The sequence below is a fragment of the Pongo pygmaeus genome, chromosome 10 (genome assembly GCF_028885625.2).
Source record: "Pongo pygmaeus isolate AG05252 chromosome 10, NHGRI_mPonPyg2-v2.0_pri, whole genome shotgun sequence".
Lineage (NCBI taxonomy): Eukaryota > Metazoa > Chordata > Mammalia > Primates > Hominidae > Pongo > Pongo pygmaeus.
The window spans coordinates 51,620,288-51,636,217 of NC_072383.2; the positions used below are offsets into that span (position 1 = coordinate 51,620,288).

At 52.9% G+C, this 15,930-nt stretch overlaps 1 protein-coding gene and 1 long non-coding RNA gene across 4 annotated transcripts; one reads left to right on the forward strand and one right to left on the reverse strand.

Moving 5' to 3' along the window:
- Positions 1-1,491: 1,491 nt before the first annotated feature.
- LOC129009459 (uncharacterized) lies at positions 1,492-13,108 on the reverse strand. Of its 2 annotated transcripts, XR_008492775.2 has the most exons (5): positions 12,254-13,108; positions 11,735-11,858; positions 7,820-7,959; positions 5,166-6,597; positions 1,492-3,316 (listed from the first exon to the last, which is right to left on the reverse strand). It is a non-coding gene; the product is annotated as an uncharacterized LOC129009459 (long non-coding RNA). The 2 variants fall into 2 exon arrangements; XR_010127808.1 differs by lacking the exon at positions 11,735-11,858 and having other exon boundaries at positions 12,254-13,059.
- HOXC11 (homeobox C11) lies at positions 12,301-15,632 on the forward strand. 2 transcript variants are annotated; one of them, XM_063672789.1, is made up of 2 exons: positions 12,301-13,128; positions 14,380-15,632. In XM_063672789.1, the coding sequence occupies exons 1-2, from the start codon at positions 12,443-12,445 to the stop codon at positions 14,783-14,785; spliced, it is 1,092 nt and encodes a 363-aa protein (XP_063528859.1). In that variant the 5' UTR covers positions 12,301-12,442; the 3' UTR covers positions 14,786-15,632. The 2 variants fall into 2 exon arrangements, with proteins under 2 accessions (XP_063528859.1, XP_054298360.1); XM_054442385.2 differs by having other exon boundaries at positions 12,342-13,124.
- The last annotated feature ends 298 nt before the right edge of the window (positions 15,633-15,930 follow it).

A 15,930-nucleotide genomic window follows, 5' to 3' on the forward strand; every position in this document is an offset into this window, starting at 1 on the left:
GCGATCGATGGCTGAGACCCAGAGCTGAGCAGGGACCGCTGGCCCCGGCCCGCGAACAAAGCAAACTCCCGGGACTTGGGGTTCCGGCCAGGCCGGAGCCCCTGCCCACACTCCCTGCTATATCCAGCAAAGCAAAAGCGGTTTTTCGGCCCCAGGCCGCGCGAGAAACACACTCTGGAGCCGCCAATCCTCTCTGCATGGCACCTGGAGGCGCGGAAGGTTCCGGTGTAATTCAGCGGGAGGTGGAAGGCAGGCCCCGATCCCACAGCGCGCCTATGCTCAGCCTTTGGTGCGAGCGGCCGCCCCTCTGCGTGTGCCTCGGTCGAGACGGCGCTGCCGGTTTTCCGCGGAGAGGCCTTGGCCCGCGTCCGCCGCTGCAGGACTCCCCAGCTTCGCCCTCCGCTCCGCGCTGCAGCCCTGCGCGCTGCTCTCGGTTGCCACTCTAGCCGAGGCCCCGAGACAAAGACGCGCCGGGCACTGGTGGACGACGCGGGCGCCTGGGACACTCCCTGACTCGCGCCTGGAGTGCTCAGCATCCCGGCCCTCTGGCGAAGGCTGTGAGATCTTGGTCCAATTCCCCGACCGTCGTGGTCCCGGCTGCGATCCTCTCCAGGGTCCAGGGAGAGGAAACCCGGCGCGCCCACAGCCCCGGCTGACTCGAGCAGCTCCCGCGCCCGACAGCGCCAGCAGCTCTGGTCTCCTCCGGAGGGCTGCTGTGCCCCCGCGAAGGATGAGATGACCCCTGCTGGCCGGAGCTGTGGAGGCTACCTCGCCGAGACCCGGATCTGTCCAGTCGCTCGTCCCTGAGCACCCTAGGCCTGGGGGGACGCCCTGGGAGTGTGAGAGACCTCCAAGAGCGGCTGGAGTCTGAGGCGCTGGCCGGGCTGCGTGAACTAGACCTTTATCCTAGCTCCTTCCCTCTGCCGGGCACTCGGTGTCCCCACAGCGGCTGCCCGCCCTCCTGCCCGGCTTCTCATCGCTAGAGGCTCTGCCCTGGAGGTTCCTAAGACCTGTGCCGCCCGCTGGAGCCTGGCATAGGAGCCAAGAAACTGGGCCTCGACAAGACCAAACACAGCTGGACCTTTAGCCAATCTAAACCAGCCCGTTGCCAGCAGGTGATTTCTCTTCTTCCAGCCAGAGACACTCAGGAGGCAAGTCTTCACTTTGTCAGTTTACCCGGCCCAGAGTGGAGAGCTTCCTTCAAAGACAGGTCTGTGAGGATGGAACCCCCCAGCAGCCCTTGCTTGGGAAGCTCTCTGTAAAAGGTGCATAGTCCACATGCAGAGATGGAAAAGATGTTTCATAAAGCACACACCTGGTCATAGTGCTGCCAGTAAATTGAAACACAGTCTAAAATGCACAGATATCTGTATTATGGGTGCATTGTTGGCATAGAAAATATATTTCTTTATAAAATATACACACAGAGGCACTTTAATCTACTGTATGTGAAAGCAACCTACTGGAGAAAGATTACATACAGCATGTATATTCACCACAAGTAAAACTTTATTTATGCATAAAACCACCACACACACACATCCTACACAAGGAATGTGCAGTCCTGAGTCTATCTAGCTACATGTGAGTATATACTCCATAAGGCATATAAAACCAGTGCATAGAAAGTGCATCCAGATATTAATATATCTACATTTTAAAACTGCATGGAAAATACATTATTATATATACACAAAGTGCATACCTACCCAATGTATGGAAAATATATTCTGTGAGTTGTGTTTATATACATACTGTGTGTGTGTACTAAATACACTGAAATTGCATTATTCTGGGTTCATGAACTTTTTAAGACACAATTCTCTAGCAATCTTAATAGCAGGAGGAAGTTCAGGCATTGGGAATGGTAATCTCCATCTGCTGAGTCTTTTTTCTGTTCTTCTGTACTTCTATTATTTCTGTCTTTTAAATACCCCTTCTATGTCTACATGCATCAGTTATTTAAGTGTTCTCCTATGTCTACGTTTCTACTGCAACTTTGTCCCAAGCTGGGGTCTATATTTAGAGTGCAAAGTCCCGTATGCAGCAGGGTCCCACTGCATAATCACTCCTGTATGGAATAAGCATTATATAATTAGGTTACCCATGTGTCTCAAGATGCATTCTTCTAGACCTAATATAAGCATATTAAACAGTTGCTCTGTGCTGCCAGTTAGAAAAGCGGTGCCACTGTGTCTTGGAGAGGCCTGTAACAGGCAGGTGGATTCCTGGGTGGGTGCTGAAACTTCAAGAGCTTCCAAAGGCTAGGGCTGGTTTCACTTTTAAAAATTTGTTTTTGAATCTTAAGTGTAAGAATCAGCGTGAAGCACAGGCTGGACCTCTGCTTCTATGTTCCTCTCAAATCCCGGAGCAGCTCAAGTCCCCTGCATCCAGCCGGGACAGAGAGGCTTCCGGCCTACACAACCCCTTTCCTTCCTTGTAATTCTTAAATTGAGCTGGGTCTACACAATTTAGCAGGGAAAGGCTTTCCTATAACCCAAGCTTTTTTCCAACAAAACACACTCCCAACCCCTTTGGGGAAGCATTTTCTGACAATGAAAGGACTCTGTTTGGGCCTCCTGAAATTAGTCCCATTTGGGTCTTTCCTTAGCAACTAAAAATCCAGAACCCTCTGACATACGCCTATGGAAAAATTATTTGAGAGACAGTGCACTCACGCCCAACAGAGATATTGTTTATGAGTCCGTGGGTTCCGTGTAGACACCGCCATATTTTACAGTCCAAAGGAATCAATTAATTAGCGCCTCCCAGTCCCCCCGCCGGCCGCTGCTCGGCTGAGCGGGCGCGGCTGAGATAGAGGTGTGTGGCCAGCTCTCTGGTCTTGTTAATAACAAGCCTCGTCATAAAGATGGAGATGATAAGAAGAGCAAGGAAGCCCGGGTGGCCGCGCGGGGGGGGGCTCGGTGGGCCCGGTGTGGGGCAGTGGCTGACCCGAGCCGGGTGCTGTCCCGGCACCCGCTCAGGTTTTTCCAGCGTTCTCTCCTTCTGGGCGTTCATGTGGCGAGCTAGGACCCGGATTATTCTCTCTGTACTCCAATTCCCCAGATTTTCCCTTTTCCTCATGGTACACCAAATCAGATTTTAAAAAAATAAAAATACATAAACCTCTGTCTGTGAGTGCCTGTCTTGCCCTCTGCCACGTTTGTTCCGGGAACTGCCGCCTTGCTCCCTTGCCTACATTTCTCTGCGTGGTTCGCTTTCACCTTCGTCTGGCGCTCTCTTCCCTCCTCTGGCTCTCTCTCTAGCTTCGTGGTTGCTTTTCTACCAGGTCGGTACTGGCTTAGGCCCCAACGAGCTTGTAAAAAAAATACAAATGCCCCCTGGTTATCTCTTGCCAGAGTGAACACCCCCAGATAAGCCAGACCCAATGAAAATAAAGTTAAAAAAAAAACAAAAACCTTGGGTGTAATTGCTGGTTTGGGTTGCAGCACTTAATTCTGTTTATTCTCGCCAATGTGCATACTTAACGGAGAGATATTGATATTAAAGGGCAGGGGGGAATTAATTTTACTTTTATAGTCATCTATTAAGAGCAGAAGATGATTTGAGTCTCCTTTAAAGGGACTCAAAAAAGGGGGAAGGGAAAGAGAAAGAAAGGGAGGGGGAAGGGAGAAATATGACTGAAGGGGAACAAAGATCTTTGCCTGAAGAAACAATGTAACACTAGACAGAACTATAAAGTCTGGGAATGTAAGAACGCAGGACTCTCTCAGCTTCCCCCATTTGGAATTCTGTCCCCTGCACTTCCTGCTGAAATCCTGACCCTGACTACACAGTGGTATTCCAGGAAGAATTCATGCAATTATTCGGATAATTGTAGAGGGAGAGAGAGAAAGCATTTCTCTTTTATTGTCTGACCCTCTCTGATGTCTGTGCAGAGGAGGAGGGGCCAGGGGTGTATGGGATGTAGAGGAAAAGGAGATAGTAGGGTCTCCCAACATCACCCTAAGCTCTACAAAATGGCTACTCCTAAATCAAGGAGGACCTAGGCAGGAGCTTATAGATTTTGGAACATACTCAAGAATGCACAAGAGATCGAGTTTCAATGCCCCTGATCTGGTTTCATTTTCCAGGATATTTGCTTGGCTTTACTTTGTCAGCATAGACCTGCCTCCTCTAGTATTGTAATCATTACAAGTAAGGGGATAATAGATGATTACAGGGGTGTCAATGATATTATTTTATAGCCACACAAGATATGATTAGAGTTAATGTCAGAGGCTCTGCTGGAGCCTGGGAGGCAGCAATAGACAAGGTGGAGAGGCCCTTATAGTCTTTCTCTATCCTATTTTTACATATGCGTTAATCTCTATAAATCCCAGTTCTCTAAATCTCCTCCTCAGATGTCTTAAGGGAAAGCTCTAAGATTTTAGGGGCTGAAAGCCAGAGAAGGGTGAACCACAATTTGGTACTTGAACTCTGCTCCCCTCCCCATAGTTTTAGGAGCTGTGGGATCTGCTTTCCCCACGTCCCCACAGCCTGAGGCTTTGCTCTCAGTCCAAGGCCACTAGAGTCACAGAGACTTTGCAGGTGTGGCCAGTGTGAGGAAGACAGGGTCTTATCCAAACCAATTTCATTGTCATCCCCAAGTGGGCACTGGTCCCAAAGTGAAGCCTTTTTTGGTCCCAAATTGGCCTTCTCCCTCTCCCCCAGGAACACCTGGGTGGGGCAAAAGCCAGGCTGGGGCCGTGAAGGCCAGTTCAGAACAGGGATGAAGGAAGGACTGAAAATATCTTTGTTGTTGTTGTTTCCGGGATTTGAGACCAGAAGGGACCAGAAGGCTGGGAAGAGAGAGAAAGAGATCAAGGAAGTGCCTGAGAACAAGGCAAGAGAGAACTCAGGGAAGCTGTGAAACCAGCCGGCAAGGGTGAAAAGAATGAGTGAAAGAAAGCGGGCAGGAAGAACAGCAGGAGAAAAAGAGGGAAGCAAGGAAATGAAAATGAAAAGACAGAAAACAGAGGAAGAACAAGACAGAAGGAGGGAAATGAAGATAAGAAAGACGAGAGAGAAAGACTGAAAGATAGAAAGAGGCGGGAGGGAGGCAGAAGCAGGGGTCGGCTGTTGCTCTCCGCCGCCCGGCCGCCTGCAGCAGTCTGGGTGGGCGGGGGCGCCAGGACAAAGTGAAGGTCAAGTTAGCATCGTACCTTATAAGGAAGGCGCCGCTCCTCCATTTCAGCCTTTTCTCTCTGCCAGGACGCGGCCGTGGCATTTCTGGTCTTGTAAACTTCGGACTCTTTGGGGCCTTAAAAAAATAAAGACGCCCCTCCTTCCTTTACCGGGGGTGAGCCGGCCAGGGAAAGCGGCGGACAGGGAAATCAACTAATGAAGACTCCGGGAAACTTTTCTCTCTTTTTCTCTCTCTGGCTCCGCTCCCCGCTAGCTGGGGACCCTTCCTTCCCTCCTTTCTCCCCCTCCCTTCCCCTGCCTCTCTTTTTCTCTATCTCCCGGTCTTCTGTATCTCTCGCCGCTGTCTGTAACTCTGGGCTCCTTCTCTCCACTCCCCACTCCCCTACTGCAGGCTTCTAAATCCGTTCCATTCCACTGAGAAGCGGAGCAGGACCTAAGAATTGGAGAGAAAATTAAACGTCATAAAGAAAAGTTCATTTACAGCTTAAATGTCTGAATGTTACGGTTTCCTTCAGAAAACAAGGCGGTACACTCGGTAAGGAGAAGTGAGGCAGCAGGGCTGGGGAGGGCTGGTGCGGTAGGAGACTTGGTTTTATTTCTTTCTCAGATCCAGAGGCGGAAAGAAAGGGGGAGAAGCAGGAAAGTGCGACAGAAGCGTTTTACCCGGGCAGCTAGCAAAGAAAGAGGCTGTAGTCGGTGGGACTGGAAGCAAAGTGCGTAAGGACCCAGTGCGGGGGCAGCGATCCCCGAGCGCTGAGCTGACTGCGCGGAGGCCTGGGGTGCGGAGAAACAAATATATTGGATATTTGTTGGTCTAGGGGAGGAGTGAGGCAAGAATGGAGGGAGACAGGGAGACCGGGAGCGTAAGGCGGCGCCGCAGCCGGCCGGCGAGACCGAAAGAGCCCCAGATCCGCCGCGGCAGCCTTTGGCGGTGGGCAGTGGGCAGGCTCAGCTAGAAGCCTCAGGGAGGAAGGATCCCGAACTGAGATCCTTGATCCTTTTCCTCCAGGGTAGCGCTGGGAATGAACAGAGAGAAAGAAGGAGAGAAAAATAATTGATGTGGGGATATCTGCGGAGGACTTACCTTTTTCCTGGACCTCACAGCTCGTTTTCGTCTCCTCTGGGCTCATGAAGCCATTTTACGGCCTAATCATTGCTTTTTAAATTGAAATTCTAATGGCAAGGGATGGGAAGGATGCACAGAAAACAATGATGGGGAATTCTGGTTCAATCTGATGCTCCAAAAGCCTCTAATTGTTGTCACCTCCACCCTCCTCAACTGGAAAAATGGCCTGTGGGATCTGCCCCCACCCCCCACTTTACCTTTCTGATTGAGAGCACCTCCGGGATATTAGGGACCTGAGGGTCTAAGTCCCAGGTAGGAGCCGCCAGGAGCAGGGGTGTTGGTCTGTGGAGCTCCCAGGCCTCAGTGCCTGGTGCTCTCTTACCCTGTGTTTTCATCATAAAAAACAAAGGGAGAGAATTTGATTATTTCTGGTGATGTTAAATGATCCTGGCTTTCAAAGCAGCTCTGACCCCAAGATCTAAGGTGATAAGTGTCTCTGCCATAGACGTTTGATCTGGGCAAAGTGCCACTTATGTTACAAAATGCCTGAGCTCAAGGGGCTGGAGGGGTAGCCGGGAAGCCCCGGGGAGGGAACAGCAGGCTCTCTTTGGCAGTATCTAGAGTTCCGTGGATAGTATTTTAAACAGTTGAAATGGACTGGGGAGGCCCTTTCTTATGTCCCCTCAGTCTGGGAAGGGGAGCTCCAGTTAGTGAGGTGGTTTATGAGCTGGACACTTTCCCCTAGTGTGGGAAAGATAGAGATAACCAGACCTCACCCTACAAAAATGTGCTTCATGTCTGTGACATAAAATTGGCAGGCACTTTGGAGATTTAGGGACTTGCAGAGAGTGGGGCAGGGCCAGACAACCTGGTGAAGGCAAAGACTGAGGTGTGATTCAGGGTGGGTGGGGGTATCTGAGGGAGTAAGCCTGGGAAGGTATCACCCAAAACCATTTCCTGAGAGAAGCCAAATACACACAATGCACTCCAATATTGAAAAACACCAGATGATCTGCTTGGAAGGGACATAAACAGGCCAAGCGGATGCAGGTTAATAAAACCTGAAAAAGCCCAGGCAGGAACACTTAAAAAGCCCCAGAAACAAAGGATACCGTGACAAATTCTCACCCAACACACAAGTACATGCACCAGAATGTTCCCCAACACAGAGAAAAAGAGATTTCCCTACCTTGGGCCTCCACTCGTGAGCACTCAGGCGTACCTGCCCAGCTCCAAGAGCGTACACAAATGTGTGCACTCTCATAAAATGACCCAAAGAAACCCCTGGGGCCTGGGGGCAGGCACCGGCTGCATAAACACCCCACAGAGCCAGCCCCATGTCTCCTGAGCCTCGCTAATGCACGATCCATACCCGGAGATAAAAGTCTAGACAATAGATGGCTGTTTATGACAACGAGGCTCTCCAAGTTTGGGGCCAGGCGATAAATCTCTGGCGAATCTTCCTGTAACTCAACTTCTGACTGTAGTGAGGAGAAAACCACTGAGCCCACAGAAAGGAAAGCAGCAAAATGGGGGAGACTTGTAAATCCTGAGCAGAAGGCACCTTCCCTGCTGGGGCAAGGAGGCATAGGCCACCACACTCACCCCACGGAGCAGTCCTCACTGTGGAAGCTTTCGGATCAAGCTTCAGAGCACAGGCGAGTCAGAGTTCCCCCCTGCCTGCCTAGGCTTCCAGGTTCCGGAAATCAGGGCAGAATGTGCAGGCAGAAGGCAGGGCCTGGAGGCTGGAACAGATCCCAAACAAATGATTCTTGCTGGGGGCAAAAGATCTTTTTTTGTTTTTGTTTTTGGTGACTGGATCTTTTTGCTTTGTGTCACCTGAATTTTTTCACCCCATGCCTTCCCACCCCTCTCTTTTCTTTTTCCTTTTGGATTGATTAGCTGTTCGTTCCCTTTTGCATTTTCGACCCAGGCATCTGATCGCTAGTAAAGAGTCACTGAAGTTGATCTCATAAAAATGCCGCGAGCTCACTTTGATCAGGAGGACTAGGTCCGAGCCTTAATGTAGGAGCTAAAGCCAGAGAATCAGGGCTCCGGCCAACCCGCCTCTGCTCTGCGGTGAGGCGGGAGATCTGGGTGGCCCAACAGGGCAATCCCGCCCAGAAAAGGTATTTTCTGTGCCACTGCAACTGGCTTAGGAAACTAAAGCCCAATAGCAGCGGCTCCATTTCCAGCCTGCTTTTAAGACATTTCCTTCATTTGGGAGCATTTGGTGAGGGGGCCAGTGAAACCAGCTCGTAAAATAGGGCTTTTATGGGAAGAAATAGGGTCAGGTTGCTAGCATCCTGGGACAATCTCTCCACAGAGGAAGCTGGGCGGGGCCTGTGGGGGCAAAGGAGCTGTCCTTCTCCCTCCCCACTACCTCCTCCATAGGTCCCAGTAACCTCTGAGCAGCGTCCACCAGCTTAGGTGGCCTGACTTGGGGACTGAGGCTTGGGGCAATGGCCAAGTCTGAGAAGAGGTGGAAGCCAGGAACTAGCAGTTCTACCTGCTTCTTGTTCCCTGGCTGGGGCTGGGGTGTCCTGGGTGCAAGATAAACCACTGACCTGAAAATCCCAAAGCATACTAAAGGGATTATTGCAGGCAGTGATATTACTGTAAGGGAGAGAAATATAGGCAAGAAGGTGAAAGCCAATTTCTAATGAAGTCTCCTTGCTGGCCCAGCCTGTGAACAAATGAGAGTGTCCATGTGTGGGACTCTCTCCGCTTATCTTTTTATTGACTCCACACAGGCTAAATTTACAATCCAAGCCCACTGGAGCACATGTGGGCCCCATTTCTCCTTTTAGCATTTTCCTCCCCAGTTCATGGTCTGTGGGATGGGCTCCTTTCCCTATCACGATCTGCTCTCTAGAACCCAGAGCAGCGGAGGAGGTAAACAAGCTAACAGGAGGCCCCAACGCTGTGTGCGGGAGTTTGTTCTGGGAGCCGCCCAGTGTAGAATTTAGGAGACACTGTCCCCTTCTGAAGCTGCCCCTGTTGTCCGTGTGTGGGAGGGAAGGGTGCTGGAGTCTGCCTTAACTTTGGTCAGGCTACCTGGACAGCTGCCCAGACCACAGCCGCCTGCTAGCGGCCAGGCTGGCTGATGGCACTGACTGAGGACACCAAGAGCCAGTGGGGAGGGCCGGATGGCCCTGCTGCAGAGAATTTCAGGTGAAGGCCAGGACTCAAAGCAGATGGAGGGCTCACAGGCACCCACCAGATAAGATACAAATAAGCCACCTGGAGCGGGCTTGACAAGGAAGGGATTGGGGGCCAGGGATGGGTCCTGTATAGGAAGGTATTGATGCTGTGGCCAGAATCCACAGGCTGAGAGGGTGCAGCCTAGGGCAAGCATCTCAGCTGAAGTGTCCAGGTAGCCTGGACCCAGGGCTGGGCAGGGAGGCTACTCCAGACCATGGGCATTTTTGCCAGTAAATGTCTAGCTGACCTCAGTGGCCAGGGCCTTCTTTCCTTGACCTTAGCAGCAACTGACAGTTGCTAAGGGTTTTTTGATTTGTTGAAAAACTAAGCCATATCAACACTAGAGAACATTTTAAACTTCATGCCTTACTTTTAAGGGGAGGAATATTACTTTCCAGAAGTCTCTGTTGGGAGACCCCAGCGTTTCCTAGACATCAACTCTTTGACATTCTTTCTTGCATTTCTTTTTTGTTTCAAGGAAATAGGGCCTCCAGCAGCTCCTTGTTGCCGCCTGGCTCACTTTTATGGTAGCCCGGGAATAAACTTTGGTGGTCAAATTCAAGTGCTCAGTCCAGCAGCTGTCTCCTCACAGGAAGCAGCCCCTACCTCCATCTCAGCCCTGGCTATGCTGAATCTGCCTTGGGGGATTGGGCCCCACATCACCCTGGAGGGCCAGGAGGGGGAAGGAAGCAGAGCCTTGGGTGGAAGTGGAGAAAGCGGGATCTGAGACTTGAGCCCTCATCCACACCTCTGTGAGGATAGGGGTACCTCTCGCTTCCCTCTTGCTGGTTCCCATCACTGTTTGGGCAGCATTTTGCCTTCAATAAACTCGAGTTTAATGAGGTCAGTGTGAACCCCATTAAAAGCCATAGTCCACAGTTCCCCACCACTATAATTAAAAATGCTGGCCCCAGCTCACCCTATAAAAAGGGCTAGAGGAAAAAGGAAACACAGCAGATTTTTCTTTTCGTGGCCCCTTACCAATAGAAGTCTCACACTTCAGCAAAGCCCCAATCTAGTTCTTCTTTGCTTCAGTTTAAGATCTGACCAGAACTAAAGGAGTAGCGCCCAGCATTGAGTGGGTGGGGGGCACCTGAGACCTATCCCTGAGTATTCCAGAACCACCCTGAGAATGGGACCCGTGGTGGAGGCAGACTCCACTCAGGTGTCACTCTAAATGCTGAGCAAGTTTGAGGAGGCAGGAGCATTGAGGAGGAATGGATTTTAGGGGTTACATATGGAGACAAGCTACAATTTTTTGTGTCCTCCTTATCTGGTTTGGGAGCCGCAGCACCTCATCATGTTTCATCAAGACAAATCCATTCTAATTTCTTTAAGTGGAAACGAATTTTAACTGAGGGTTATGGGTGTAAAGAGAGTTTGGGCTATTTTTTGTTTTCCCCTGAGTGTGCATTGGGCTGAGCCCTTAGGGGCTTCGGTTCTTCCCCTCCTTCCCAAACAAATTGTGCCCTGGCAGCTCCTCTTTGGATCCAAGGTTGCTTTCAGCTCATGCCGGTTGCTTTTGGCCCCTTGGACCCAGTCCAGAGCCTTTCAGTAAAGTGATTTTCAGATGCCCAGATGTGTCCTGTGGTGCTCAGAGGGATGGAAGGCAAGGGGTTGGGGATGCAGAATGAGTGAGCCTACTCCTTGGGCTACAGCTATCCAGGAGGCTGACAGACTTGTAGGAGGGCAGGACAGGGCTGAGAAATAGGAAGGAGGCACTAAGATCTGGTCACAGCCCCAGGGACAGAGGCTGGGGGCTTTGACTAGGGAGTGGCCGCTGGGCCTCCCCGATGCCACAGCATCCACCGCTCCTTTCCACTGTCTGGCTAGTCTCTTCTGGAGACACATACCTGGCCCCACCGCCCACCTTACAGTCCCCAAAATCATCCACGGATAAGAACCCCAAACCTAGTCCCCCCCACCATATTCTTCCTGGACCCCTACACTAGGCTTCTTTTCAGCCCACTAGCTGAGGCTGAGCCACTAAGCCAAAGGGCCCTGACATAAAAGATACATGGCTCTCATTCCAATCCTTTTCTTTGGGGTTTGGGATTTGAAAATCCACAGTGGATGTAGCTTTCTTCACATTGATTGACAATAAAGCCAGGCATGAAATATTCACCCAGGGCCACTCTCTCATACTAAATATTTAACACAACATTAGAGAAGGTTTTTCCCAGACTTCGCCAGGCACCGGCTGGGCGGCTGGCGCACTGCTCACCACTCATTTATGACTAATCTGACTCCCTAGCCAGCGGCAGCACAGCAAGCCAGACAAAGTTGGGACACTGGCTTGCAGCTGGGCTGCCTCACCTTTGGGAAACTTCAGATACTCTTCTGGGAGTCTCTCTAAGGACTCCAGAAAGGTAGTCTTGACACCCAGCTCTGGCCAGGAAAAGAGTGGACTTCTGCAAACTCTTGTGAACAGGCGGTGTCTCTGCGGGTTGGAAGGGTAAGAGTCCCTGAGATTTAAGGGAAAGGATTCACTTCTCTGGGGAAATCAGGCAGTGGGGAAAGAAGTCCTCACTCCCACCCTCCTGGTGCTGATCACAGAAAGGAGGCAAGACCCCCATACGTGAGAGCCCTCCTCCTTCCCCCAATCCTGGGGGAAAAAAGCAGCAGCTAGAAAAAAATACAATTACCCACTCCCAGCCACCACCCTCGCCCATCCCACCGCCCACCCCACCCCAACCCTCTCTCTCCTCCTTTGCTCGTGCTGTGGTATGGAGAGAAGGGGAGTGACGAGAGAAAAACGAATACAAATCTGCAATTGATTTTCATAATGTTTCTGCGGTGTTTGCAAACCAATCGCCTGAACGTCCCCGATCTTACCTAAGAGAGAACCCCTCCTACGTCTGCGAAGTGCTCCGAACTGATATATGACAATATCTACTTTGGATCACGTGCTCAGAGAGAGAGAGAGACTAAGACGGATAACGCGTCATCTCGCCTTCCCAAATTTTCCCCCCTCGCTAGACCGGGTCCAAAACCTCCATCCGGAGCCGGCAGGAGAGGAGAACGATGTTTAACTCGGTCAACCTGGGCAACTTCTGCTCGCCGTCGCGCAAGGAGAGGGGCGCAGATTTCGGCGAGCGAGGGAGCTGCGCCTCCAACCTCTATCTGCCCAGTTGCACTTACTACATGCCTGAGTTCTCCACGGTCTCCTCCTTCCTGCCCCAGGCCCCCTCTCGTCAGATCTCCTATCCCTACTCGGCCCAAGTGCCCCCGGTCCGGGAGGTCTCCTACGGCCTGGAGCCATCCGGCAAGTGGCACCATCGGAACAGCTACTCCTCCTGCTATGCGGCCGCCGACGAGCTTATGCACCGGGAGTGCCTGCCTCCTTCCACCGTCACCGAGATCCTCATGAAAAACGAAGGCTCCTACGGCGGCCACCACCATCCCAGCGCCCCGCACGCAGCCCCCGCCGGCTTCTACTCCTCAGTCAACAAGAACAGCGTCCTGCCTCAAGCCTTCGACCGTTTCTTCGACAACGCCTACTGCGGTGGCGGCGACGCGCCCGCCGAGCCCCCCTGCTCCGGCAAGGGCGAGGCCAAGGGGGAGCCCGAGGCGCCCCCGGCCTCGGGACTGGCGTCCCGGGCTGAGGCGGGTGCCGAGGCGGAGGCTGAGGAGGAGAACACAAATCCCAGCTCGTCCGGTTCAGCCCACTCCGTGGCCAAGGAGCCGGCCAAAGGAGCCGCCCCCAGTAGGTAGCAGCGGCCGGGGAACGGGCGGGCAGCGAGGGAGGGAGCGAGAGAGGGAGGGCGAGAGAAGGGGGGAGGCAAGGGGAGCGGGGACGGCCTCGTGTTTTGGGTCAGTCCGATTTTATGTGGAGTTTTATAAGCATTCAAAGGATTTTATTATAACCTACAAAGCCCTCTCTCCCAACGACTCGACTTTTTACGATGGAGAAGGGGTGGGGAGTGAGGGAAAAGGGCTGTTTGGAAAAGCCGAGTGAACCCCCCTCCCCCGTTATCTCCCTCGGTCTGTGAAATTTTTAAAAGCGCCACCATTGCGGGCGATATTAACTTTGATCGTGAACTTAGAGGAGCATTTAAGGAAGCATGGGGAGCCGGGCTGCCGAGGAGTGGGGAGGAGGGGAGGGGTGGAGGGGGAGAAAGGGGAGGGCGAGGGAAACACAGGGAGAGATCCAGAGAAGGGGAGAGGTGGGGTAGAGGAGCAATGGAGCAGAACCTGAGAACGGAGAAGCAAGCCAGGGCGGCTATGATCCTTTTTAAAACTAGTTTTGAAAATGTTCAAACTATGTGTTCGCGGGTCCTCGAGCAGAAACCCAAGCAACTCGGGTCAGCGGCGACAGGGGAATGGGGCGAGGCGGCGCAGGACTCCACTGCGTTCCAGGCGGGGGTCTGGGCGTTTCTCCTGAGTCCGCGGCCTCCGCGCTTGCCTAGAACTGCGGTGTGGAAGGCGCTGCCCCGCGGGCGTCCCGGGGCGCCAGGGCCCCGGAAGCGGCTCTCTGGTGTCTCGGTGCCTGCTGGCCGGCTTCCTCCCCGCCTCCCGACTGCTCTCGCCAGATCTCACTGCTTCGCGCCTGTTCTCAGCTTTCCCCCCATATTTCTGAGGGAGGGGGTGGGCTTTCCGAACCACTAGGAGGGCGGCGCAGGAAGGGCCCGAGGGCGGAGGGGGAGCAGACAGGGGGCCCGAGGGGACGCACGTGTCCCCGGAGGGCTTTCCTTCTGTCCCAGACCCTGTCAGCCGCGGCTCTCGCCTGAGAACTGGGGACGGCGTCGCGCAGTGGCGGGGGGGTGGGGACCCGCTAGACCTGGCAGGGGGTGGAGGCTTGCCCGGGCGCTGCGGCTGCAGGAGAGCCAGCCGCCTGGCGGGAGGGCTGCCCGCGGTGGGCTAGGAGAAGGGCCGCTGAGCGCCCAGCGGGCTGGGGTCGCCCGGGTCTCACATGTCTCTCTCCTCCCTCTCCTCGCACTTGCCCCCTCCCCTCCCTCCAGGCGCCCCCCGCACCCGCAAGAAGCGCTGCCCTTATTCGAAATTCCAGATCCGGGAACTGGAGCGAGAGTTTTTCTTCAACGTATATATCAACAAAGAGAAGCGGCTGCAGCTGTCCCGGATGCTGAACCTGACGGACCGACAAGTGAAAATTTGGTTTCAGAACAGAAGGATGAAAGAAAAAAAGCTGAGCAGAGACCGGCTGCAGTATTTCTCGGGAAATCCGCTGCTGTAACCTGCAGACCGGGCCCTTTTGGGGGCGGGGGGAGGGGAAAATTATTTTATTTTAATTTTTTATTTTCTAACTCGTCTTCTTTCCGCCGATGGAAAACTGGACTGTGGCCAGGGCTGGCCCCCACCGCTGTGGCAGGCACTCCATTCCAGAACCTCCTGGACCCCTCTATCTGACTCTCGCTGTGGGACAGGGACCGGGCCTGGAAACGGGGTGAAGGGAAGTGTCTGATGCACGGCGAATGAACACCGTTGGCGCCGAGGCCAAGACTTTAATTTAAAAGAAAACACACCTCGGCGACAATGTCTTGCTGCTCGGATTAGGTGGGGAGGGGCGACAGTCGTGAGCGCCTGAGCCGAACAATCCTCGAACTAAAAGCCTTCCCTTGCCCAAGTGAAAAGATCCGCTAAGACAGCATGTCTGCCAGCGGAAACTTCTCGGGCTCCCCCCTCTACCCCGCCCCACCTTGCCCCACTACTTTAGGGGGCAGCTAAATGTGATCCTGCCTTGCTGTGAAATTTCTGTACCTTCAACCTGGTGTTAGGTGCGCAAAGTCCGTGTCCTACCTCCATTTTCGCCAAGGCCCCGCCCGAGCCTAGTTGTTCTCCCCCTGAATGTGTAGAACCTTCCTCTGAAATTTCTTAATTGGTGCATTGAGGTTTCCAAATCTTTTTCCAAGCAGTGCCCCACTTCATGGATTTATAGCTATAGTCTATGCAGTCGTTACCTCTTTTATTTTATTTTTTTAAGAAAATTGAAGATTGGGGTGGTGGAGGCAGTAGAGAGATGGGATTGGGCACCTCCCCCGTGCTGGGGCCTGGATTTTTGTAAATAAATTTCCCAAGCGTTTCTTTCCACCTGGAGGGGAAGGGGGGGACGCCCCCAGTGAGATTCAAATCACCCATCTCTCCTCCTATGCGTGAGTGCGTGTGTACATGTGCACTCTCCACCCTGCTCCCTTCCCAGAGGGATTGCTGTGAAATTTTTTTGGTGGCAAATAAAGATAAATTTCATTCTGTTCAATATTATGATTTTATTTGACCCTTTTATTAACCCCTCCCCTCTTAAAATCCTCCATGCTCCCATGGCGGCGGCGGAGGAGGAGGAGGCAGGCGGGCAGAGCCCAGCGGGTGAGGACAGGAAGGCAGAGGTGAGATAGGCCGGTGCTGGCCGGCCTGGAGCTCCTCTCCGCTGGCAGGGCCAAGAGTATGGCCGTAGTTTCCTCACATTCTCAAGCTGAGGACATTCCATAGCTACTCTGAAGCTCTCCTTTCTCACGTGCAGCTCGAGCTGTGTCCAAACGCCCAGCAACGGCTTTCTG